At 39.1% G+C, this 22,192-nt stretch overlaps 1 protein-coding gene and 1 long non-coding RNA gene across 2 annotated transcripts; both read right to left on the bottom strand.

Moving 5' to 3' along the window:
* Positions 1-3,546: 3,546 nt before the first annotated feature.
* Positions 3,547-4,951, bottom strand: LOC112047313 (uncharacterized). The gene is made up of 3 exons (XR_008252148.1): positions 4,295-4,951; positions 3,829-4,028; positions 3,547-3,570 (listed from the first exon to the last, which is right to left on the bottom strand). It is a non-coding gene; the product is annotated as an uncharacterized LOC112047313 (long non-coding RNA).
* A 1,312-nt stretch (positions 4,952-6,263) lies between these two features.
* LOC128199527 (phenoloxidase-activating factor 2-like) lies at positions 6,264-21,437 on the bottom strand. Its single transcript, XM_052889509.1, has 11 exons — positions 21,367-21,437; positions 19,431-19,537; positions 18,945-19,056; positions 18,359-18,543; positions 16,462-16,609; positions 15,390-15,504; positions 11,487-11,592; positions 8,651-8,829; positions 7,592-7,765; positions 6,503-6,616; positions 6,264-6,339 (listed from the first exon to the last, which is right to left on the bottom strand). The coding sequence occupies exons 1-11, from the start codon at positions 21,384-21,386 to the stop codon at positions 6,286-6,288; spliced, it is 1,314 nt and encodes a 437-aa protein (XP_052745469.1). The 5' UTR covers positions 21,387-21,437; the 3' UTR covers positions 6,264-6,285.
* Positions 21,438-22,192: the final 755 nt, after the last annotated feature.

The raw sequence follows: 22,192 nt of genomic DNA, 5'->3' as shown, positions 1-22,192 counted from the left end.
GAAACATATCCATTATATGCCAACAATACTGTTTTATAACTGTTGGTTTGATATAATCATCTAAGAACAAATACAAACCTATCCAACTTGGCGCATAATTGTTCTGTGTGGGATTTCCAATTGCAATATTTGTCAGTTATTATCCCTAAGAAAGTTGTAGTTTCTACTTCATTTAAAGAAGACCATTTATAACGAATTTTGAAATTTGAGAATACATGGTTATATGGCATATATTAAATAAATTTCGATTTCTGCTTGATAACTTTAGATAAAGCGTCGTTACATCCATACTCAACAGTTGATCTATCCTTGCCAGTAATGACAATAGTTGTATCATCGGCATACATAATGCATTTGAGCTTGATTCCATTCGGGAGGTCATTTATATACAAAATAAATAATAAAGGACCTAGCTACCTTAAAGGACACCATATGGATTTTGAATTTTAAAATTTGATCGATATGTATTACAACGACAATTACAATTTAAAATTTCAACACATTTCATTCTTATGGCTAACAGGGAGTTTAGTTAACAGAAAATTACCTTTCTAAACTCACTGTAAACATTTTCTTCTAATTCCATACTTTTCAAATTAGAAGCTTTTCAAACTAGAAGTGTTTTATGAGAAACTAGATCAAATGATCTAGTATCAAGAAAGATACATACTACAGACAATTTTGCATTAAGGTTCTCTGTAATAACTTTGTTAAGATTATAGCAGGCTAGTGTAGTACAACAATTCTTCCTAAAGCCAAATTGATCATCTATTAGTATATTTCAGTGTGAAATAAAACTAAATAGTTCATTGTGCAATATTTAAAAAAAAAAAAAAAAACGAGAGAACTGGTATTAGAGTTATAGGACGAATTACGATGGTAGTTTTTATCACTTTTATTGCCTGTTTTGTATACTGGCTTTACAATTGACAACTTATGCTTTTCTGGAAACACACCTTCCAGAAAAGATAAATTTATTATATGCATAAAAGGCGGTGCCAAATAAGCAGCACAGCGCTTGAGAAGTCTTGTAATTTATGGACGGTTGATCAGATAAAACCATGGATATTAGTACACTCATTATCAATGATGGCGATAGTAAAAATAATGAATTAAAAGTAGTAGTATTGTTGTGGATGAATTATTATTAGTATATGGATAATTATCATGTGGATGTGATGGATTATAATTTAAATATTTTGAATTGAATATAACAATTGAGAGATACGAGTGCCTATTGACCGAAGATGTTACCGGGCAGGGTACTAGATAGGTCTGTTCTTTGACTGAAGATGATAAGAGTGCCTATTGACCGAAGATGTTATCGGACAGGGTGCTAAATAGGTCTGTTCTTTGACTGAACATGATAATAGACAAAACTAGAAATAGTTGATTTGTTTGAATAAAGTAGGTACTATTGTTTGGATTGTAATGTAAATTAGTGAAAATAGTGATTAGAAACTAATGGTAGATAAAATTATTGATTATTCGCCATAAATATTCTTGTGAATAATTAATTATATGGATAATTATCATCATATATTATTGAGACTAATATTATTGGATTATTATTTGGATTTTTTTTATTTTTTGTTTATTATTGAATTATAATAATTTCAATATTTTGAATTGAGTAATTGCGAGACGGGTACCTATTGACCGACGATGGTTTCGGGAAGGGTACGGAATACGGGTACCTATTGACCGACGATGGTTTCGGGAAGGGTACGAGATACGGGTACCTATTGACCGACGATGGTCTCGGGAAGGGTACGAGATACGGGTACCTATTGACCAACGATGGTCTCGAGAAGGGTACGGAATACGGGTACCTATTGACCGACGATGGTTTCGGGAAGGGTACGAGATACGGGTACCTATTGACCGACGATGGTTTCGGGAAGGGTACGAGATACGGGTACCTATTGACCGACGATGGTCTCGGGAAGGGTACGAGATACGGGTACCTATTGACCAACGATGGTCTCGGGAAGGGTACGGAATACGGGTACCTATTGACCGACGATGGTTTCGGGAAGGGTACGAGATACGGGTACCTATTGACCGACGATGGTCTCGGGAAGGGTACGAGATACGGGTACCTATTGACCGACGATGGTTTCGGGAAGGGTACGAGATAGGTGTGCCTATTGATCGAATATGTTATCGGGCAGGGTACACGATAGGTGTGGCTATTGTCTAAAGAGGTTCCAGGCAAAACACAAAATGATAGTTTGTTTGTGTAAAGGAGATTGAAACTCTTTCATACAATTTGGGCCACGAATGTAAAAGGATGAAATAAGTGTCAATGAATAGCTTAGATATTATTAAACTTTCACTGAAAATATTATAGAATTTGACAATCTGGAATTAGAGATATACGAGATTTAGTAAAAGTGAGGTTATTTAAGATAACAGCTGATATTACCTACATAATGAATAGCTAAATTTTCAAGTGTTTGATTTTATTATTAAACTTAGACCATTGTTAATTTACTTTTCGAATTGGATGAATGATAAGATAGAATTCAAATGACTGATGAGATCATGGTAAGTAGGGTAAGGTCTTAACGGTGAAAGAAAAACACCATGAGGAAACCTGTATTCCAGAGAGTTTTCTTAATTCTCTGTGTGTGTGAAGTCTGCCAATACGCTTTGGGCCAGCATGGTGGACTATTGGCCTAACCCCTCTCATTCTGAGAGTAGACTCGAGCTCAGCAGTGAGCCGAATAATGAGGGTAAGGTAAGTAAGGATCAAGGGTAAAGAGTGATAAAATAAAACACTTTATTTAGTTGATTTTTATTCATTTTCAATTATAATTAATATATCATCTAAGAATTGTGCAGGGGGTACTATATTTTCTTGGTACCTAGCCCGACTAAGGTACCATATTATTGACATAACATGTGCACAGAAGCTTAAAGCCCTTTTGCCTACAATGCAATTGAAATAATCATTCAATATTGCTTCTCTACCTCTGCAAGAGCTGTCAACAAAAACATAAACAAAATAAGTTTTTCAACTAATATGTCTAGACTGTATGCATCCCCGAAGTAGCCATGAGCTATTTGAAGCCGACAGCTCTCGAAGTAGGCTACTGCTGACCTCCCTGCACACTTCTATTAAATAACCATCGTTACCCCTTACATTCTCTCCATAATATGAACGTGCCTGCTTTTTAACAAAGCAAACAACATTTTTGAAACAATTTGATAAATACCTAATGGTATGAGAATTAGTTCACTGTGGGTTAGCTGGGGAAAAACATTTAAATTATCATTACATCCCAGCCTTCAATAACTAAATGAATATCACATAGACGATTATTCTCAGGAACATAATACTTTAAAAAGAGGAACAGCTCTCATATATCCTGGTAATACAATAGTAGGTTCTGGTTGGTTGTTTCTATCTTCTCCAGGCTGGCTAGCAGGAGGCTCAGTTAGAACTCGGGAAGAAGTTGATGGGCCTGAGACTATATCCATATAGTCTCAGGCCCATCAACTTCTTTCAGCAGCCCTGTCTGCAGCCACCCAACAATTATGGCAGATGTGGCTTCCTTGTTTTATCTACAACAAACATACATCACCTTCATTATAGTATTCATACTACACTCTTCTATATTAATATTATAAAGCTGAAGAGTTTGATTGAACGTGCTAATCTCAGGAACTACTGGTCTGATTTGAAAAATTCTTTCAATGTTAGCCCATTTATCGAGGAAGGCTATAGACTGATATATAACTAACTAAACAATGAGGCTGTCACAAACATGCAATATTATCATTTCAAAATCATAAATAACAATGTACATTGGTTTAACTTACAGTTCGAGGCATAATACATTCTTCTATAGCATTATAAATTCTCAGTTCACAAGATGAGCCTGTGTGAAGCAGATGAGTGACTTGAGATGCAAGAGAGCGACCACAGCGGAGGCAAACATTACGGTGGCCAAATTGTCTTGGTTGATCAATAGCTGATGTTTGTTCCAGCAAGCTTAGCAAATATAGTCACTGTTGTTTACCTGAAATATTGAAAAAATTGTTTATATCAACAAATTCTGTTTACTCTATACTTGGCCCCACCTGTAACCTGCTTTGTCGTGGGCCTACACTGTAAATCCGTCTCCTAAAGGGGAGGCCTGTGTGCAGCAGTAGAATGTAGGGCAATGATGTTACTTAGCTGATTTTACTATTTAAATGTTATCAATCATTGATGGTAAACATTGTAAGGAAAACTATAGGTTAAATTGATAGATGCCAGTTAGCTAATAAATACGCGAGTACTTACAGGCTGCGGTGTACGCCATCGACGAATCACTAAGAGAATCATTTCGTCATTCAAGACTCGTCTGCCTGTGGTATTACAACTAGTTGTTGCTTTTTCCTTTTTCTTTTCTATGCCACAGTTCACACAAAGATCCATGATGTCGATTTCCAATCGATAAGCCGGCAAATAAATCCAAACTAAGGAGCCAAAGTCAAACGTGTAAACAATTAACAAAGTTTTTTAAACGCATACGCCGGTCGCCGGGACTGCTGTCAGTGTCATGTCACTGTCAACATAGATAAAAATAGAGTCGTAATCAACTCGTGAAACGATTTTGTAAATGAGAATCGATTTTTAGATTTCTATTTATTACTTATATCTCTTGATTCACAGTAGATTAATTTAATTGAACTAAATAGTTTTTAATATTGTTACTATATTTATATCCCCATTAGCCTCTTCTATATTTTTATATAAAATTGATATGCATACAAATCGATTAAAATTATCGATTACCTATTTTATTTTTGATCTTATCTTATTTTTTACATTTCTCATCTTCCAGATTGTGAATTGAGCTGATTTTTTAAATGATTTAGTAGAAAAAAATAACGGATTTTTTAAGCTATCTTTCAACCTATTACAACTTGGGCCCAGAAGTTCCCGTCTCCTTAGGTTGAAAAGCTAATAGTTTGAGGACAAACTAATTGTCAGGAAGGCCGAATGTTAGAAAATTAAATAAGAAGACATTTGTATTAACGGATATGCTACATTATATGTTACAATCTGGTTATAACTGTAGTGTTGTCAATATACGTAGGTACCATGACGTATAATGACGAGTAATTCTTTGTTCTTAAAATTAAACTAAAATATACGAAACTAAACTAAAATAAATAAATAGATTTAAAAACGTATATTGACATAATTCATAAATGAAGTTATGTCAATATCCGTATAGATAAAAGATTGATGTTTGACTATATTTTGTTCTTGTTGTTTATTCCGTTGGAAAGGTATAAAAACGTGGCTTCATGGATGAGGCGGGCTCAGTTTTTGTGATTATAATCGAAGAGTTGTGTTATTAAAGTGGTGTGTTTGTGAACCTCGAGTTTCTTTTCTCTCCACCCCTAATAGGTATGACTAGGGTAGGGGTAGGGTTAAAGGTACGGTAGAGCCGTGATAGCCTAGTGGATATGACCTCTGCCTCCGATTCCGGAGGGTGTGGGTTCGAATCCGGTTCGGGGCATGCACCTCCAACTTTTCAGTTGTGTGCATTTTAAGAAATTAAATATCACGTGTCTCAAACGGTGAAGGAAAACATCGTGAGGAAATCTGCATACCAGAGAATTTGCTCAATTCTCTGCGTGTGTGAAGTCTGCCAATCCGCATTGGGCCAGCGTGGTGGACTATTGGCCTAACGCCTCTCGTCCTGAGAGGAGACTCGAACTCAGCAGTGAGCCGAATATGGGTTGATGTTGACGAGGTAATGTAGGGGTAGGGTAGGGAAGAAGTGCATCATAAGTCAAAGCGAAGCTTGAGCGGGTCCGCTAGTAAATATATATAAGTTATGGGAAATACTCCCGAGTATCATGTATAGTTCGTTCAGTTGATTTTTTTTTAATTTGCCGTGCGTTTTCAATCTACTTTGAGTAGCCGAATGTTTTATCACGTATTCAGAAGGAGTAGGAGTCTGTGCCGAGTCCCGCGGCACGCATCTGCCGGTCCACCTCAAACCGAGTCATCATCCCCATTGTGCGTTCTTTAGTATGGACGGGCCCATCTAACGATTTATATCGACGGTTAGTGTGAAATAAAAGAATTGTCTATGGTAAGGCATGTATTCAGAAGGAGTAGGAGTCTGTGCCGAGTCCCGCGGCACGCATCTGCCGGTCCACCTCAAATCTAGTCATCATCCCCATTGTGCGTTCTTTAGTATAGAGGGGTTCATCTAACGATTTATATCGACGGTTAGTGTGAAATAAAAGAATTGTCTATGGTAAGGCGTGTATTCAGAAGGAGTAGGAGTCTGTGCCGAGTCCCGCGGCACGCATCTGCCGGTCCACCTCAAACCTAGTCATCATCCCCATTGTGCGTTCTTTAGTATTGAGCATCTAACGATTTATATCGACGGTTAGTGTGAAATAAAAGAAGTGTCTATGGTAAGGCGTGTATTCAGAAGGAGTAGGAGTCTGTGGCGAGTCCCGCGGCACGCATCTGCCGGTCCACCCAGTCGGCGAGATGCGGCACGTTGACATACACGCCCGGCACGTCGCGCTTGCCGCACTCCAGACCGTACGCCACCAGACCCACCACTGCGTAGCGCATCTTGCCTTCTCGGTGCTGAAAGAAAACCAGGTGATCATTAGGTGATGGTAGAAGATTCGCATACATTGTTGCCAGGCGTCCGGATAAAGCTGGACATAGTTAGGCTTTTTAATTGCGTGTCCGGCCTAAACAATCGGCGTTCTCTTGCTAGGCTTTTTATATTTCTAGAACTTAATTTTAATAAGGCTGAGAGTCACACAGCGGGCGATGGCACGAGCTCGGAGTGTCTCTGCGTGATCGAATCAGAAATGAGGAGATTCGTAGAAGAACCAAGGTCACCGACATAGCTCAACGAGTTGCGAAGCTGAAGTGGCAATGGGCGGGGCACATAGTTCGAAGAGCCGATGGACGTTGCGGTCCCAAAGTGCTGGAATGGCGACCCCGCAATAGAAAGCGCAGTGTTGGGAGATTCCCCACGAGATGGACTGACGACATCAAGCGAATCACAGGGATTCGCTGGATGCAGGTGGCTCAGTATCGTGATGTTTGGAAGTCCCTACAGAAGGTCTATGTCCTGCTGTGGACGTCCATCGGCTAATATGATGATGATGATGATAATGATGATGATGATGAGAGTAGGGTGGTAACTAGCCACGACCGAAGCCTCTCACCAGCCAAAACCTTTTAGAATTCATTACCACTCACCTCCCCTGCCCGACATATTCTTCATGCCCACATCTAGATACGTGATATCCCAGTGGATATGATCTCTGCCTTCGATTCGGAAGGCATAGTTTCAGATCCGGTCCGGGGCATGCACCTCCAACTATTCAGTCACGTGCATTTTAGACATTAAATATAACGTGTCTCAAACGGTGAAGGAAAAACATGGTAAGGAAATCCGCATACCTAAGAATTCTTAATCCGCTACTTATGTGAAGTCTGCCAATTGAAGTAGCATGGTGGATTATTAGTCCCCTCATTATGACAGGAGTCCAATGCTCAACAGTGAGCCGAATAAGGATTGTTAATGAAATGTTGAGTAGTTACCCCTATAGAGCACACCAGAGCAGAGCCCCCGTCGCCCTGACACACGTCGATGTTTTCCTCCCCGCCGGCGCATGTCAACGACGCATCCAGCACGAAATTGGGGATGTGGCGGAACCGTGTCTTAGTGTGCAGCAACTCTTGGCATCTATCGTGTTCTACCAGCGGCAGCTTCACCTGCAAGTCAAAGGACCAACGTAATCGACGGCCGCATGTCGCAATGGGGCTTCTGCATACACGACCGTTGCGTTGGTTCGATTCCCACAACTAGATAAATATTTGTGTGAAGAGCATGTGTGATTTCCATTGTCTGGGTGTGTATCTATATCTCTTTGTCTCTTCAAATCTCTATCTATATAATAGTTTGTGTCTAGATAAATTTGTAAAAAAATGATAAAAAATAAACTTTGGCTAAGTTTGTTGTGTCTTTAATTTTAAGTTTTCGACTTTACTTACCGCCATCATGTACCACAACTTAACGTTTCAAAAGTTCGTGTAAACTAAGCCTAAAATCAAAATCTAATATAAAAATGAAACTTGAATTTATTTCTTAAATTTCAAGAATTTCGATTTCGCTAATTCTTTTCTTAGAATATTCCTAGAAGTCTGAGAATGGTACGGGGAGAAAATTTTTAAAAATGTCTGATACAACACTTTCCTATACTCCCAAACAAAATATTCGTAATAATACTTAGGGTTGTTGACGCCGCGAACTTTGAAAATTGAGCTGGCAAACATTGTACCGCGCGAGCGCGCTGCGGCCGCCATGTTTTTTTTAATTGTCAATTGTCTATTGCTGTCCGCTAAAGAAAAACGCGTGTTTGTTGGAGAATTAGTGTTTTTTGGTTTCCGTATGACCATTTTTGTTGCGTTGAGACATGTAATTACATAGTGATAGTGAGAAAACCTGCATATCAGAGAATTTTCTTAATTCTCTACGCATTGGCTCAGCGTGGTGGACTGTTGGCCTAAACCCTCTCGTTCTGAGAGGAGACTCAAGCTCAGCAGAGAGCCGAATATAGGTTGATAATGAACACTGCATAGCCTTCAGAATCATTATACCTTCTTCAGTATCTTGGCGTCCACCTCGTTGACCAGGTCTATCTTGCCCCAGCCCATGCTGAAGCACGTGGCAGTGTTGTCGGGTATGCCCCGCGCCAGGCACGCCGGCCCGATGTGCGGTACCCCCAGATCAAACGGTGCCTTGAGGAAGATCAGCGCGATGTCATTGAGTAAAGACGCTGGAATATATTTAAATAAGTAAAGTAAGTAAAAGATCTTTATTTTTAAGTAATGCCATATATTACATTAAATCTAAATTATAACATACTAGCGGACGCCCGCGACTTCGTCCGCGTGAAACTCGATGTAAACTTTCACCTACGAACGCTACCCTACCCCTACCCTACCACTACCCTACCTCTACCCTACCCTACCATACTCCTACCCTACCCCTAAACCTACCCCTGCACTACTCCTACCCACCCTACCCTACGTATATTACGTATAATCGTACGTAAATTATGCCTAAGGTTTACTTTTAATTACCCCACCCCTGCCCTACCCCTACCCCGTTTTCTAATTATTATTAATATGAACTTTACCCAATAACAATAAAGCTCTTTACTAAGTTTTAGTTAGAAAACATTTGTATGGGAAAAAGAAAAGGGCTATTTTTATGGTTTTTCCGGCAATTATTCGAATTTTTCTCGCCGTAAAAACCATCCTAGAACTTCAACGAACATTTTAAAAAAAGAATAGGCCAAATTGGTCCAGGCGTTGTTGAGTTATGCGCTTACCAACGTATTTTGCGATTCATTTTTATATTATAGATTATGGCTTAACTGTCCACTCAAACAGTGGAGCACTAAAGAATGCCCTGTAATATGTGGCATAACCTAGAAAAAGGCCCCCAACTCAGCATTTTGTCGCATACTTTCAATAAAAAAAGGGTGCAGCACTGATTTTCAGTTAGGACCCAGTTCAGATGCCGCCACGCACACAGTTCAACATTTTATGTAAACTATTAAAGAATTAACTATTTAATAGTATAAAGCTGCTATACTTCTTCATCTTAATCGTAAACTCTTGGCAGAGTGGTCGTGGTTGCAGCGATGAGCGACGCCTTCTGTGCAATGCTCCTGGCGATTGGCTGCATTTTGAGTACACTCCACCAAAGATGATTGTGTAGCAGCCTTAACTAAATCCGTCCAGCGGGTTGGAGATCGGCCTCTGGATCTTTTGCTTTAGACTTGGCCTTGCACTACCAGCCGCTTTATTGAATCATGATTTCTGGAGATGTGGCCAAAGAATTTTAAGACCCGTAAAAGCTCAGTCCACAAAAGTCTTTCTTTTATCTTTAGGTCATTGAGAATGATAAAAATAAGTCGGGGTTTCCTTCCTGACGCTATAACTCCAGGACGCACGAACCGATTTCCACGGTTTTACATTCGTTGGAAAGGTCTCGGGCTCCGTGAGGTTTATAGCAAAGAAAATTCAGGAAAAATTTCAACAGAAAAGCGGGAAGATCTTTTTTCACATACAGCGCCATCTCTGATACTTATCATATACTACAAACCAATATTGTCGGGGTAGGGTAGGGGTAGTTGAAAGTTTACATCGAGTTTCACGCGGACGGAGTCGCGGGCGTCCGCTAGTTGAGAATGAAAATGTTGGTTCTGAATGCTGTCCAAGGAATCCTCATCAAGCATCTCCAACACCACATCTCCAGGGCATCGATTTTGCGACGGTTTTGTAGACGCTACTATACTAAAGACTTTGTTTGTTTGTTCGATTGAACGCGCTAATCTTAGGAATGGTCCGATTTAACTTTGTAATTTAAGTAGGTATCCTCCTCCGACTCCAAACTTTGTAATTTAAGTAGGTATCTTTAAGTAGTTTGTAAGCTCTGTTAGTATTAGTTTGTAATTTCTTCTTCTTTTTTAATTTGTATTTTTTAGCTGAATAAAGGATTTTATTATTATTATTATTATTTAAAAAATTCTTTCAGTTTTCTATTTACCGAGAAAGGCTATACGCTATATAATATCCCCATATTCCTACGGGAACCGGATCCCAGTGGGTGAAACCGCGCAGCGTCAGCTAGTATTTAATATTATTGATTTGACTCGCCACTCGATTGGGCTAACAGCCGGACCTACTGACTAAAGCTAAAAACTACACATACTAACTACACTTAAGTTATTTATGGGGACCACCCACCATACAACGTCGGCCCAGGGAACCCAAGTATACTCCAGTATAAATAAAAATGTGGTTAAATAATTGTCTTAGTAAAAGTATGTTTCTTGAAGAAAAATGCATTTTTTTATCATTCTTCTAGGGCAGGGTAGGCGAACCATTGGCATTGGCAATATTTTGGGCACGTCGCCGATCATAAAACATGTGTAAAGTAGATATTTGACATAAATTATTTGTCATCTAACCTGCAGCAACAGAAGTCACACTAATTTTACAATAATTTAATTTATGCGTGTAATAAAAACATTCCAAAATGTACCTCTTTTGTTTACTTTATTTCATAAAGAGTTTTGATAGTATTTATTATTGTTATTCTCCAAATAATCAGAAAGTCAAAATTATTTGATGGCACGCCAATGACCCCATTAAACATTTTTTAGAAAAAATGGCACGTTGATGCATAAAGGTTCGCCTACCCTGTTCTAGGGCATAGTGATCGCCGGTGTACCTAAGCTCGCCGCTTAGGTAACATTTAAAGCTGTATTTTTTTTTTCTGAAAAATATTTTATTGAAAAATCCGGTCTGCGAGACCGGCGTCACCGTTTGCGTAAATTAAATTGACGCCGTCGATGGCGGGTTAAAAACAGATGGCAATATGATCAAATATAATTACAATGAATGACAGCAGAAAACTTACCCCCAAAATACCTTTCATGAGAGACGAAGCGATCAGCGTCTCTCTCCTGTATACTGAACTGCTCCTTGTCGATCTCTGTGTCCCACTCGCCGGCACGGCATTTCAACTGTTACCAGACATTTAAACTTGCTTAATAGTGTACATTATACAGGGTTCTGGGGAGTCCATTCTACTGTGAATCGATGTCAAAATCCCCCACTGTGGATCGACCAAATAAGTTATTTTTTACCTTCTTTATTTAGCCCCTTTTGTGTCACACTCTTACTTATATTACACATAGTAAAAAGAACAAGGATGGCAATAGGTCTCTCACTACTTCTACAAAACATGTCTTTGGAGATTAAATTCTTTTTTTAAAACCACGCTCTGGGTGCGGTCCACAGACGCGTGATTTCGAAAACATATTTTTTTTTAATCTTTGTACATTATGAGTGTTTTATTCTTTGATAGAGTAAATTTATGTATAAAAAAAGTAAAAAACCAAAGACAATCTAGAAATAAAGGTTAAAATTTTAATTATAGCGGGTTTTGTGATTGTCGGGCAACTATCGCTCGTCTGATTTCAATTATTTTCCTAAAATACGTTGTTTTGCAGTACTGTCCTATTCGCCGGCACGGCATTTCAACTGTTACCAGACATTTAAACTTGCTTTATATTACATTATACAGGGTGCTGGGGAGTATATTAACTACTTGCGGACTTATATTTTATTTGTACACCATAACACAAGAAAAAACAAATAATAAGACAGAAAAAAAATAGTACAGAAGGATAGGATACAAAAGGCCTTATCGCTACGTAGCGATTTCTTTCAGGCAACCTTGGGTTTAGGAAAATGCAAAACACGAGAATGCAGGTTGTATAAATAAAATGAAAAAAATACATCATAATATATAATACTAGCGGCCCCGCTCAAGCTTCGCTTTGAATTATGAGCACTTCTTCCCTATCCCTACCCTACCCTACCCCTACCCTATCCCTACCCTACCCCTACCCTACCCCTACCCTACCCCTACCCTACCCTACCCCTACCCTACCCCTACCCTACCCCTACCCTACCCCTACCCTACCCCTACCCCTACCCTAATGGCGTATAAATGTCAATGATTACTTCAACAGTATTTGACAGGATGGACAACAAATGTTTGACAGGTAAGTATTAAACAAAACATTTATGGAAAATTGTTCATCTTTCATAATTATTTATTCGTCAAGTTTTCATAGTTTTTAATATGTATTCTGCTATTCTTGGCCGAGACAAATCCAACAAATCAAAAACCATGAAAATTGGTCCAGCAGATCTCGAGTTATAAGTGTTGTAACAAACCCGACTTTCTTTTATATATATAAATTATTTTGTAAAGAAAAAAAATACTGCATAAATAGAATAAATAAATAATTCTAATTGCATAAGTTGATAAAAAATGCTATGCTTCACCGCAGCAGTCCCCGAGTGCCATACGTATTTTTTATTTCTATCCCTTCAATCACTATATAATTTACTAGCGGACGCCCGCGACTTCGTCCGCGTAAAAATCGATGTCAACTTTCAACCGCTAATTCACATTCTATTTTGCAAGTTTTATAACTTATACCTAATAAATAGTCCACTTATCATTTTACATTTACAAATGTACCTAGAAAAATTAAGAACTTTCCGTACAAACTTTCTACCCCTACTTCACCCATTTCTTATTTTGTTTTCGCGACAAAAAGTATCCTATTATCCTTCTACGTATTATGGTCATTGTCAATGTCATCATTTGAATTCATTCTGTAGTTTCAGCGTGATGCCCGGTCAAAAAAAGGCAAACAGACAGACAAAAAATAGAAAATAGGCTTCAGTATCGATCTCCTACCTCTACCCTACTCCTACCCTACCCGTACCCTAACTGTATCCTACCCCTACCCTACCCGTACCCTACCCTACCCGTAATCTTCCCTTTCCCTACCCCTAGGATAGGGGTAAGCCCTACCCCTAACCTAGGCATTCACTCCCCTACCCTGCCCTACCCCACCCTACCCCTACCCTACCTTTACCCCTACCCTACCCTTACACAACCCCTACCCTACATGTACCTACCCTACCTACCCTACCCTACCCTATACCTTCCCTACCTTACCCCTACCCTTAACAAAATCGGTCCAGCCCTATGAGCGTGGTGCGATAACAAAGGAAAATAGAGACTTCTATGCTAAAATTATAATCTTTGGATCTACTGGACCGATTTGAAAGATTGTTTTACCAATAGAAAGCTACGTTATTTGCGAGTGTCATAGGCTATGTTTGATTCCCATATTCACACAGGAACGGGAACTACGTAATTGAAAGCGCGGGGCGTCATGTAGTGGAATTTCTGCGTCTTTTAGAAATTTTGTATTATCTCCGAAACTATTTAACTAATTAACATACTATAAAGGGCAAATCTTATCTCCATAATATCCTTGTAATTATTAAATAATTTATTTTGATAAGGATTTAAGTTAAGTAGCATAAATAATGACGCAAACCTAAGTATATAAAATTTGTAATTTTTAAAACACAAAAGGTACTATATCTGCTAATATATAGAAGATAGATATATGGTGTCGCGGACTTTTTTGTAGAACTTTTAAAGATACATAAAGACTCCATACATTAATTTCAATTTTACACTATGGTTAAGGCAGCGCATGCGAATAAGTCTGCTTAAGAGGATTTTCGGTCCGACCTGTATGACAAAAACTGTGTTAACTCGGCGAATATATATCATACTAATATAAAATATAGCCTATAGCACTCCCAGATAATGTAGCATTCTACTGGTGAAAGAATTTTTGAAATCGGACCAGTAGTTCCGAAGATTACCCCATTTAAAAAATGTGACAAACTTACAAACTTTACCTCTTTATAATATTAGTATAGATTAAAGAGTCAAAAAATTTCTGAAAATAACCCCTAAAAATTTCAGACCCCGAAAAAATCCCATCGCACTTATTTACCCCGTAAATCTGGGGGGAAAACCCCTAAATTGGGAACCCCGTTTTAACATGACTTCACAAGCGGTCACGCGACTGTTAGCGGGACTCGATATTTTTCGAAACTTTGAATGCCTATAAAATCAAAACTATTGGGTATTTTTGACTACAACAAAAACTAGTGTGTTTGTATACATACAGGCTTTACTGAGACAATATTTCAAGTGATTTGGCATACCTAGTAACATTATTTTAATAATCACATTGGCGAAATAATACCATAATGTGGCGTCACCAGGCGAAAACAAACAGGCTCTCAATATAAAGTTTCCAGTTACGGTCAATATTTTAATAGCAGCGTTTTACCTGAAATAAAACGCATATTAAAATACTTACCTATAAGTAATTCCTGCCTGGTGATATATTGAGCCAATGAGCTAAAGTCGCGCTCAGCGATTTACGAAACTTCCCGAGCCCGACACCGCCAGGTGGCGCCACATAGCCCGACGTGACGTCAATAAAAGTACGAAAACTGGTATGAAATCGACGGAAACGGAAATGCTACTCTCATATAGTATGCCATGACAGTAAACATATAAATACTTTAAACGTTATTAAAGCAGATTTAATTAAAAGAAGAAGAATGGTTAATTTGACAGCTTTTTTAAATATACCTAGTGATTTTGATATGTTTTTATAGCAGGCTATAGGTCCAATACCCTGGAAGTGTAATTCTGTTATACTTAGAATCAGGCCATCTGTCTTTTCCTTTAACAACTAACAGTGGAATTAATAAACGTTGCGGGAGCGCCCCCAGGGGATCGTTCACCCGCTGAGTGTCGAATTCTGAAACGCATAGTTTAAATTCGACACTCAGCGGGCGAACGGTTCTCTGGGGGTGCCCCCGAGTGAAAGTGACAGTCGTACTGAACCAGCTCGTTTACCTCATGGGCCTTGATTTTCCGCAGCTTGTGCTGAGCAGTGACAACCACGGACGGGTGGATGATGGCGCCGCCACCCATGTAGTCGTTCTGTACCCACACCATTGTGTTGGACTTCCTGGAAACAGGAGAAGTGTTCAGGAAGGTCTTCTCCTCATCATCATCATTATCAACCCATATTCGGCTCACTGCTGCCCGAGTCTCCTCTCAGAATGAGGGGGGTTTAGCCAATAGTCCACCACGCAGGCCCATTTTGGCAGACTTCACACACGCAGAGAAATAAGAAAATTCTCTGGTATGCAGGTTTCCTCACGTTGTTTTTTCTACGGCGTTTGAGACACCTGATGTTTAATTTCTTAAAATGCACATAACTGAGAAGTTGTAGGTGTATACCCCGGTCAGGATTCGAACTCACACCCTCCGGAATCAGAGGCAGAGGTCATATCCACTGGGCTATCACGACTCATACGGTTATCATCATCCTTCTATATGATAAATCTGGGTAGGGCTTAGCCTCCTTGCCCGGATAAGGGTAAGCGGATCTCAACGTCGTGTGTCGTCCAGCCCCAGAAGGGGGACAGACGATTGTCAGTCGAACTGCAATCGTATCGCCGTCCTGCAGCAGGGCGGTGTCTTGTCCGAAGCTTGCGGCATAGCGTCGTCTCCGTCGTTGCCTCTGGTGCCTGCACCTTCAGAGATTGCCATTTCTAGACGCTCACGAGGTAGAGGACGCCCAGAAGTTCGTGCGTTATATAAATGTAGTTGCTGAGTCGAGTGAACTAGTCAGCCGTGATAGCCCAGTAGATATGACCTGCCTCCGTGAAATTAATAATCACATGTCTCAAACGGTGAAGGAAAAACGCGAGGAAAGTATACCTGCGAATTTTCTGAAATCTCTGCGTGTGTGAAGTCTGCCAATCCACATTATTGGGCCAGCGTGGTGGACTATTGGCCTAATCCCTCTCATTCTGAGAGGAGACTCGAGCTTAGCAGTGAGCCGAATATGGGTTGATAATGATGATGATACTAGATAGCGCTACTAGTCGTTCGGGTTAAAAGTGTTCGAAGTACCCACCTCAGTAGCGCCACCATCCAGGGGAACTCCCCGTAGTTGGCATACACCCCCCGGTCGGACACGTCTTGGTTGGGCGGCTGGAACACGAAGTTACTCGGGTCGTTCCACCCGCACTCCTCGGAGAAACTTGTGTTCTTTGAAAGATTGTCTGAAATTAAGAAGAGCTTTGTCGTTCGGCTCTGTTTTGCCTCATGCGACTAACAACTACCCACTAACTTACACACACACACACACACACACACACACAAATTTTTGTAAAAATTTTCATCTTTTAATGTTAATATACCGGAAATTGTATTGTCATCATGTCAGCCGATGGACGTCCACTGCAGGACATAGGCCTTTTGTAGGGACTTCCAAATATCACTATACTAAGCCGCATACATCCAGCGAATACTTGGGACTCGCTTGATGTCGCCTGCCCACCTGGTGGGGGGTCGACCAACACAGCGCTTTCTGGTGCGGGGTCTCCATTCCAGCACCTTGGGATCCCAACGGCCATCAGCTCTTCGAACTATGTGCTCCGCCCATTGTCACTGATACATGAGCATTACACATTATTTTTGTTTTGGCCATGTTCATTTTGGCCCACCCAGGCCCACCCGTTGAGAAACTCTGCTGAGGTCATTGAGCATGGTTTTAAGGCCATCCAGAGCCTCTGTCATGAGATCACGTCTCCCTGACACACTCCTCGCTGCAACTGGATTGGCCTCGTAGTCTGATCCTGAATGCGGACTGACATAGTGGCGTGTTTGTACAAGCACTTCAACGCTTGGGTGTACTCTTCTATAACAAGATCCCCAAGACTGTGATTTATTCAGCCAACAACAAATACATATTAATAATTAAATTAATTATCAATTTGTATATGCGGATGTCAAGGAGACGCGAACTTTTGTTTCTTTTTTTATGGGTTGCGCGCAGCACGCAGTTTATAAAGACTCTCTCTGGTTACTCTGTGTATCGAATACGAAATCTCATCACCTAAGAATCAAACCGACTATAGGTAGTATTAAAGTTACTCAAACTTTTAGCAGACTCAGAAGTGATTACAAAAATAAGAAAACTAATGTCGATATTAAACTGTAACCAAAATAAGACCCTAGAATAGCAGAGAATGACCTTGAGTGTAGTCACGTACTTGTGAACGTTGTGTGTAGGGTTAAAGGCGCCTTTGACTGTTAACAAACACTCTCCTTTTCCACTCAAGTCACTCTCCCCGCCTATCCCAAGTAACCTATAAAGAATTACACAACAAGAGATGTGGACGGATTGAACGCCACGAGCACACTGAAGCCGTCCGTACTGCAAGTCGTTGCGACGCGGCTATCACAAAACACAGCGAATATTTTTTTTTTTATTCTTTACAAGTTAGCCCTTGACTACAATCTCACCTGATGGTAAGTGATGATGCAGTCTAAGATGGAAGCAGGCTAACTTGTTAGGAGGAGGATGAAAATCCACACCCCTTTTCGGTTTCTACACGACATCGTACCGGAACGCTAAATCGCTTGGCGGTACGTCTTTGTCGGTAGGGTGGTAACTAGCCACGGCCGAAGCCTCCCACCAGCAAGACCTGGACCAATTAAGAAAATCTCAATAGGCCCAGCCGGGGATCGAACCCAGGACCTCCATCTTGTAAATCCACCGCGCATACCACTGCGCCAAACTAATAAAATATGCTGGCAAATATGCCAGCTGTAGGCTTATTTACGTATGCTAGTTGATATATACTAAATTGAGATTCTATGTAACAAATGTCATCCGGTGCTTACTGGTGGATATCACACGGTGTGTAGATGACATTTTGTCAATTCATTTGATATTTATTTTAATAGGTTGATAATAAAGACCAGAATAGTGAATAGGCCAACTTGTTGGCACAGAGAGAACAAACCCAAAGTCTCCAAAAAGTTCATATCTTCTATGTCAAACATTTGCTGTGTCTCTGAAAGTTTATACGGATCTATTTTGTCAGAATATGTTGCTCCCTGTTTGTTCTTTTCCGAGGACTCTTCTGTAATACGATCTTTGGGCTGACAGCAGATCTCCAGATATGTGGGGCATTCCCTCGTGGCAGACCTGATGATAGATGATGACAGTTTTTTAAATTGTATATAAATTAAGAGTATGCTAATAGTAAAGCAATTTTGTAAAAGAAACAGGGTAATAAATTATTCATAAATCGTTCACTCGCCGTTTTCAATCGCTCAGTTTACAAAGCAGAGTCAAAAAGCGTTTGGGGAACAGGAAAAAAACGTTCCTTGTTCAAACGGACGAACGAACTCGGCTCTACGTAGTTTGCACCCAGGTTAAAAATGTATACCGATGGCGATGGCGATGGCGATAGCGATGGCGATGGCGATGGCGATGGCGATGGCGATGGCGATGGCGATGGCGATGGCGATGGCGATGGCGATGGCGATGGCGATGGCGATGGCGATGGCGATGGCGATGGCGATGACGATGACGATGATACTTACCGCATATCTATGAGGGTTGTGCCGTCTCCGATGACAGTGCGGGTCGCAATGTCACACTGGTAGTAATACACGCAAACCCCGGCCTCGCCCTCTTCCGTTTCGCACGGCCTTTCTAGAAATTATGAAAAAAAGTATTACCTATCTAGAAATTACGAAAAAGCTACATATTATTAAACAGACGGACATGGCGGCTTTACATAAAACAACCACTATCTACTAGTCCAATCTCATGTTGAGATTAACAATATACTCAAGAGTTAGTGCACAAATGTGTGTGCAAGCACAGGTGCACTATTTTCCCTCACTCTCATAGTCCGATATGACGGCTGACACGACTGGTGAGAGATCAGGCACGGGAGAGTACCAACACCGCCAACTTCCCAACTTCAGGCTGCTATAGCCCGACCCAGGTTTCGAACCCTGGCTTGCCTTAGGCTAACCCAGTTTACCACGAGACCAATAAAGTAGTTACTTTAATAAATATACCATTGTATTCGTTAGCAGGGTTAAGTCCATTGCTCTGTCGTCTAGTTCTTTGTCTGACCCAGCCTGACACACTGCTAGCGACTAGCAAAACTGTTAATATTGTGAACCTGTGAAAAAGCCATTTTATATTATGAGGATACTGTCAAAACCTGTTATAACGACACTGAAGGGACTACTCTTATTAAGTCGGGCTGTTTTCGGAGTAACAAAATATTTTTTGTGAAGTATTATCATTGATTGTATAGAGTCAAAATTTGTTATAACGACATCGAGGGGACTACTCATATTAAGTCGTAAAAACCGATAGTAATGTAACAACTGGTCATGTTTTCGAATGAACAAAATAGTTTTTGTGAAGTAGTTATAAATGTATAAATACAGTCAAAATTTGTTATAACTACCTAGAAGGGACTACTCATATTAAGTCGTAAAAACCGATAGTAATGTAACAAACAACTGGTCATGTTTTCGAATTAACAAAATAGTTTTTATGAAGTAGTTATAAATGTATAAATACAGTCAAATTTTGTTATGATTTCCTAGAAGGGACTACTCATATTAAGTCGTAAAAACGGATAGTAATGTAACAATTGGTCATGTTTTCGAATTAACAAAATAGTTTGTGTGAAGTAGTTATGAATGAATTAATACAGTCAAAATTTGTTATAACTTCCTAGAAGGGACTACTTATATTAAGTCGTAAAAATCGATAGTAATGTAACAACTGGTTATGTTTTCGAATTAACAATAGTAGATTGTTATACAAGGGGCTAAAAAGACCCATTATATACGAGGTATTTTTAGAGCCCGAGACAAAGGCGAGGGCCGCCTAAATAGAAACCGAGTTTATAATGGGTTTAGCCCCACGTGTTACACTCTGCTTTTCACTACGATTGCGAGAAAATAAAATAGTTTAGTACAATATTCAATGATTTATATTAATTGAAAATGAAGACAACAATAACAATTAACGTTGAACAATATGTATGTTACGGTCACAAATTTACAATAAATTTCATTAAAAAAATCAAGTATGGATTATTCACAGCAATATTGTTTTTAAAATTCTCGCTTTTTAATTTTATTTTTCTTTCACACGAGAAAAAGGCAAAGGTATTACACCGTACAGGATGTCCCATGTCTTCAAATCTAGCTCTATTCGCAACTCAAACAAAAATTAAATAAAAAAATGAACGCATTCCACAGACAAGAACGCTGCATTTCATTCTAATTTAAAGTTTTTTATTTACTTTTCAAAACAATCAAGGCCTTACCTATAATGATTCTATTTTCGAATAAAACCTCCTCCGTTTTATAGTAGGCTAGTGCTTGGCTAGTACTCGTAACAGACAAGAATTAAAAAAACAAAATTACTTTAGCCCCTAGAGGCTAAAATGCTTGTTTAGCCCCGCTGTGGAGTGGTAATATGACAGTGTTTTTGAGCAAGTGTAGTGAAAAATAGTTTTTGTGAAGTAGTTATGAAGATATAAATACAGTCACAACTTGATATAACGACCTCGAAGAAACGTATTGTGAGGAGGTTCCACATTCTGGAGCCACTGACCACCGATTGTTTGGGCACTCAAATGTCCCGCAGCGGGAGAGTTGATTTATTTTTTATAACTTTTTAATAGTGTTTTGCATTTTATATTGACATTGTGTTAAAAATTAAAAAAAAAAGAACTAATAAATAAATGACAGAATATAAAAGTACAGATTAGTTTCCCTTGCCAACCCTGTACTAAGATCACATCACACATGCCTGTATTTTATTTGTAGTAATTGCTCTAATGTGCGACAAACAATTTTTTTTAACTTACATGTGAAACCAAAAATTGATTTTTGGTGATTTTGGTGAACAAAAACCCTATTTTTTTATTGACGAAGTCATATGAAATAACAAATATTTGAGTCAGTTAAAAATACATGAGCTCACCTCATTCTGGAGAAAACCATGTAATAAAATTAGTTTATAAATGTAATTTAAAACAAAACGTCCTACCAAATAGGTACGACCACTAATAATAATTTTCAAACATTGAATTCGATTATTATTACGCTTGTACTAGAGATGTACCTTTATTCACATATCGATAAATCTACGCCAATATTTATTTTAATAGGTCATTCAATTCAATTCATTCAATTCAATAGGTCAATCAACCCATTAAAATAAACATCAAATTAATAAAGATCAAAATAGTGAATAGGCCAGTTGGTCATATAATCAAAATCTTCGACCATCATTTTTAGAAGCTTTACTGCGTTTTTTCATATAAAGGAGGAGGTTCTCATTCTCAATTTTTAATGTTTGTTACCTATAACGTCGCAATTTAGTTACTAATATTGAAAATATGTTTTATTGTTTGAAAGAGAATACTACTAGATAGGTCCCATTCAATTTCACGAAAATCAGTTAAGTACCTAATTTTGTGTTAAAATCAAAATAGGTGAAATAAGTGAACGAATTTGCCAATACTTTGGCGTTTACGGTCACTATGCTAGGACACACTAAAAACAGAAAAAAAAGTTTTTTTAACAATAAATTTGAACCGACTTTAGAAATGCATTTCTCTAAAAGCGAAAAATAACATCGTATGTATGTTCTTTCCATTGATCGGTTATGGCAGTGCTAAAAAACAAAAGAACTTTACAGAGTCTACTTGGAAAAAAATAGCATGTCGTAGAATTCATCCGAATTGATGTTCAATGGTCAAGTTTCTAAAAGGCAGGCAGTATTGCCACGTCGTGTGGCAATACTG

The sequence above is a fragment of the Bicyclus anynana genome, chromosome 26, assembly GCF_947172395.1.
Source record: "Bicyclus anynana chromosome 26, ilBicAnyn1.1, whole genome shotgun sequence".
NCBI classification, from domain to species: domain Eukaryota; kingdom Metazoa; phylum Arthropoda; class Insecta; order Lepidoptera; family Nymphalidae; genus Bicyclus; species Bicyclus anynana.
Note: the sequence above shows the minus strand (reverse complement) of the source record. Positions and strands in the feature narration are given on the sequence as shown.

Coding starts and splice junctions, on each gene's coding strand:
- LOC128199527 (XM_052889509.1), bottom strand. CDS start 21,386: ATGGTTTTCTCCAGAATGAG. Junction 19,057..19,430: donor CCCTGCTAACGAATACAATG/GTATATTTATTA, acceptor CATAATTTCTAG/AAAGGCCGTGCGAAACGGAA. Junction 6,617..7,591: donor CTCTGGTGTGCTCTATAGGG/GTAACTACTCAA, acceptor GTTTTCTTTCAG/CACCGAGAAGGCAAGATGCG.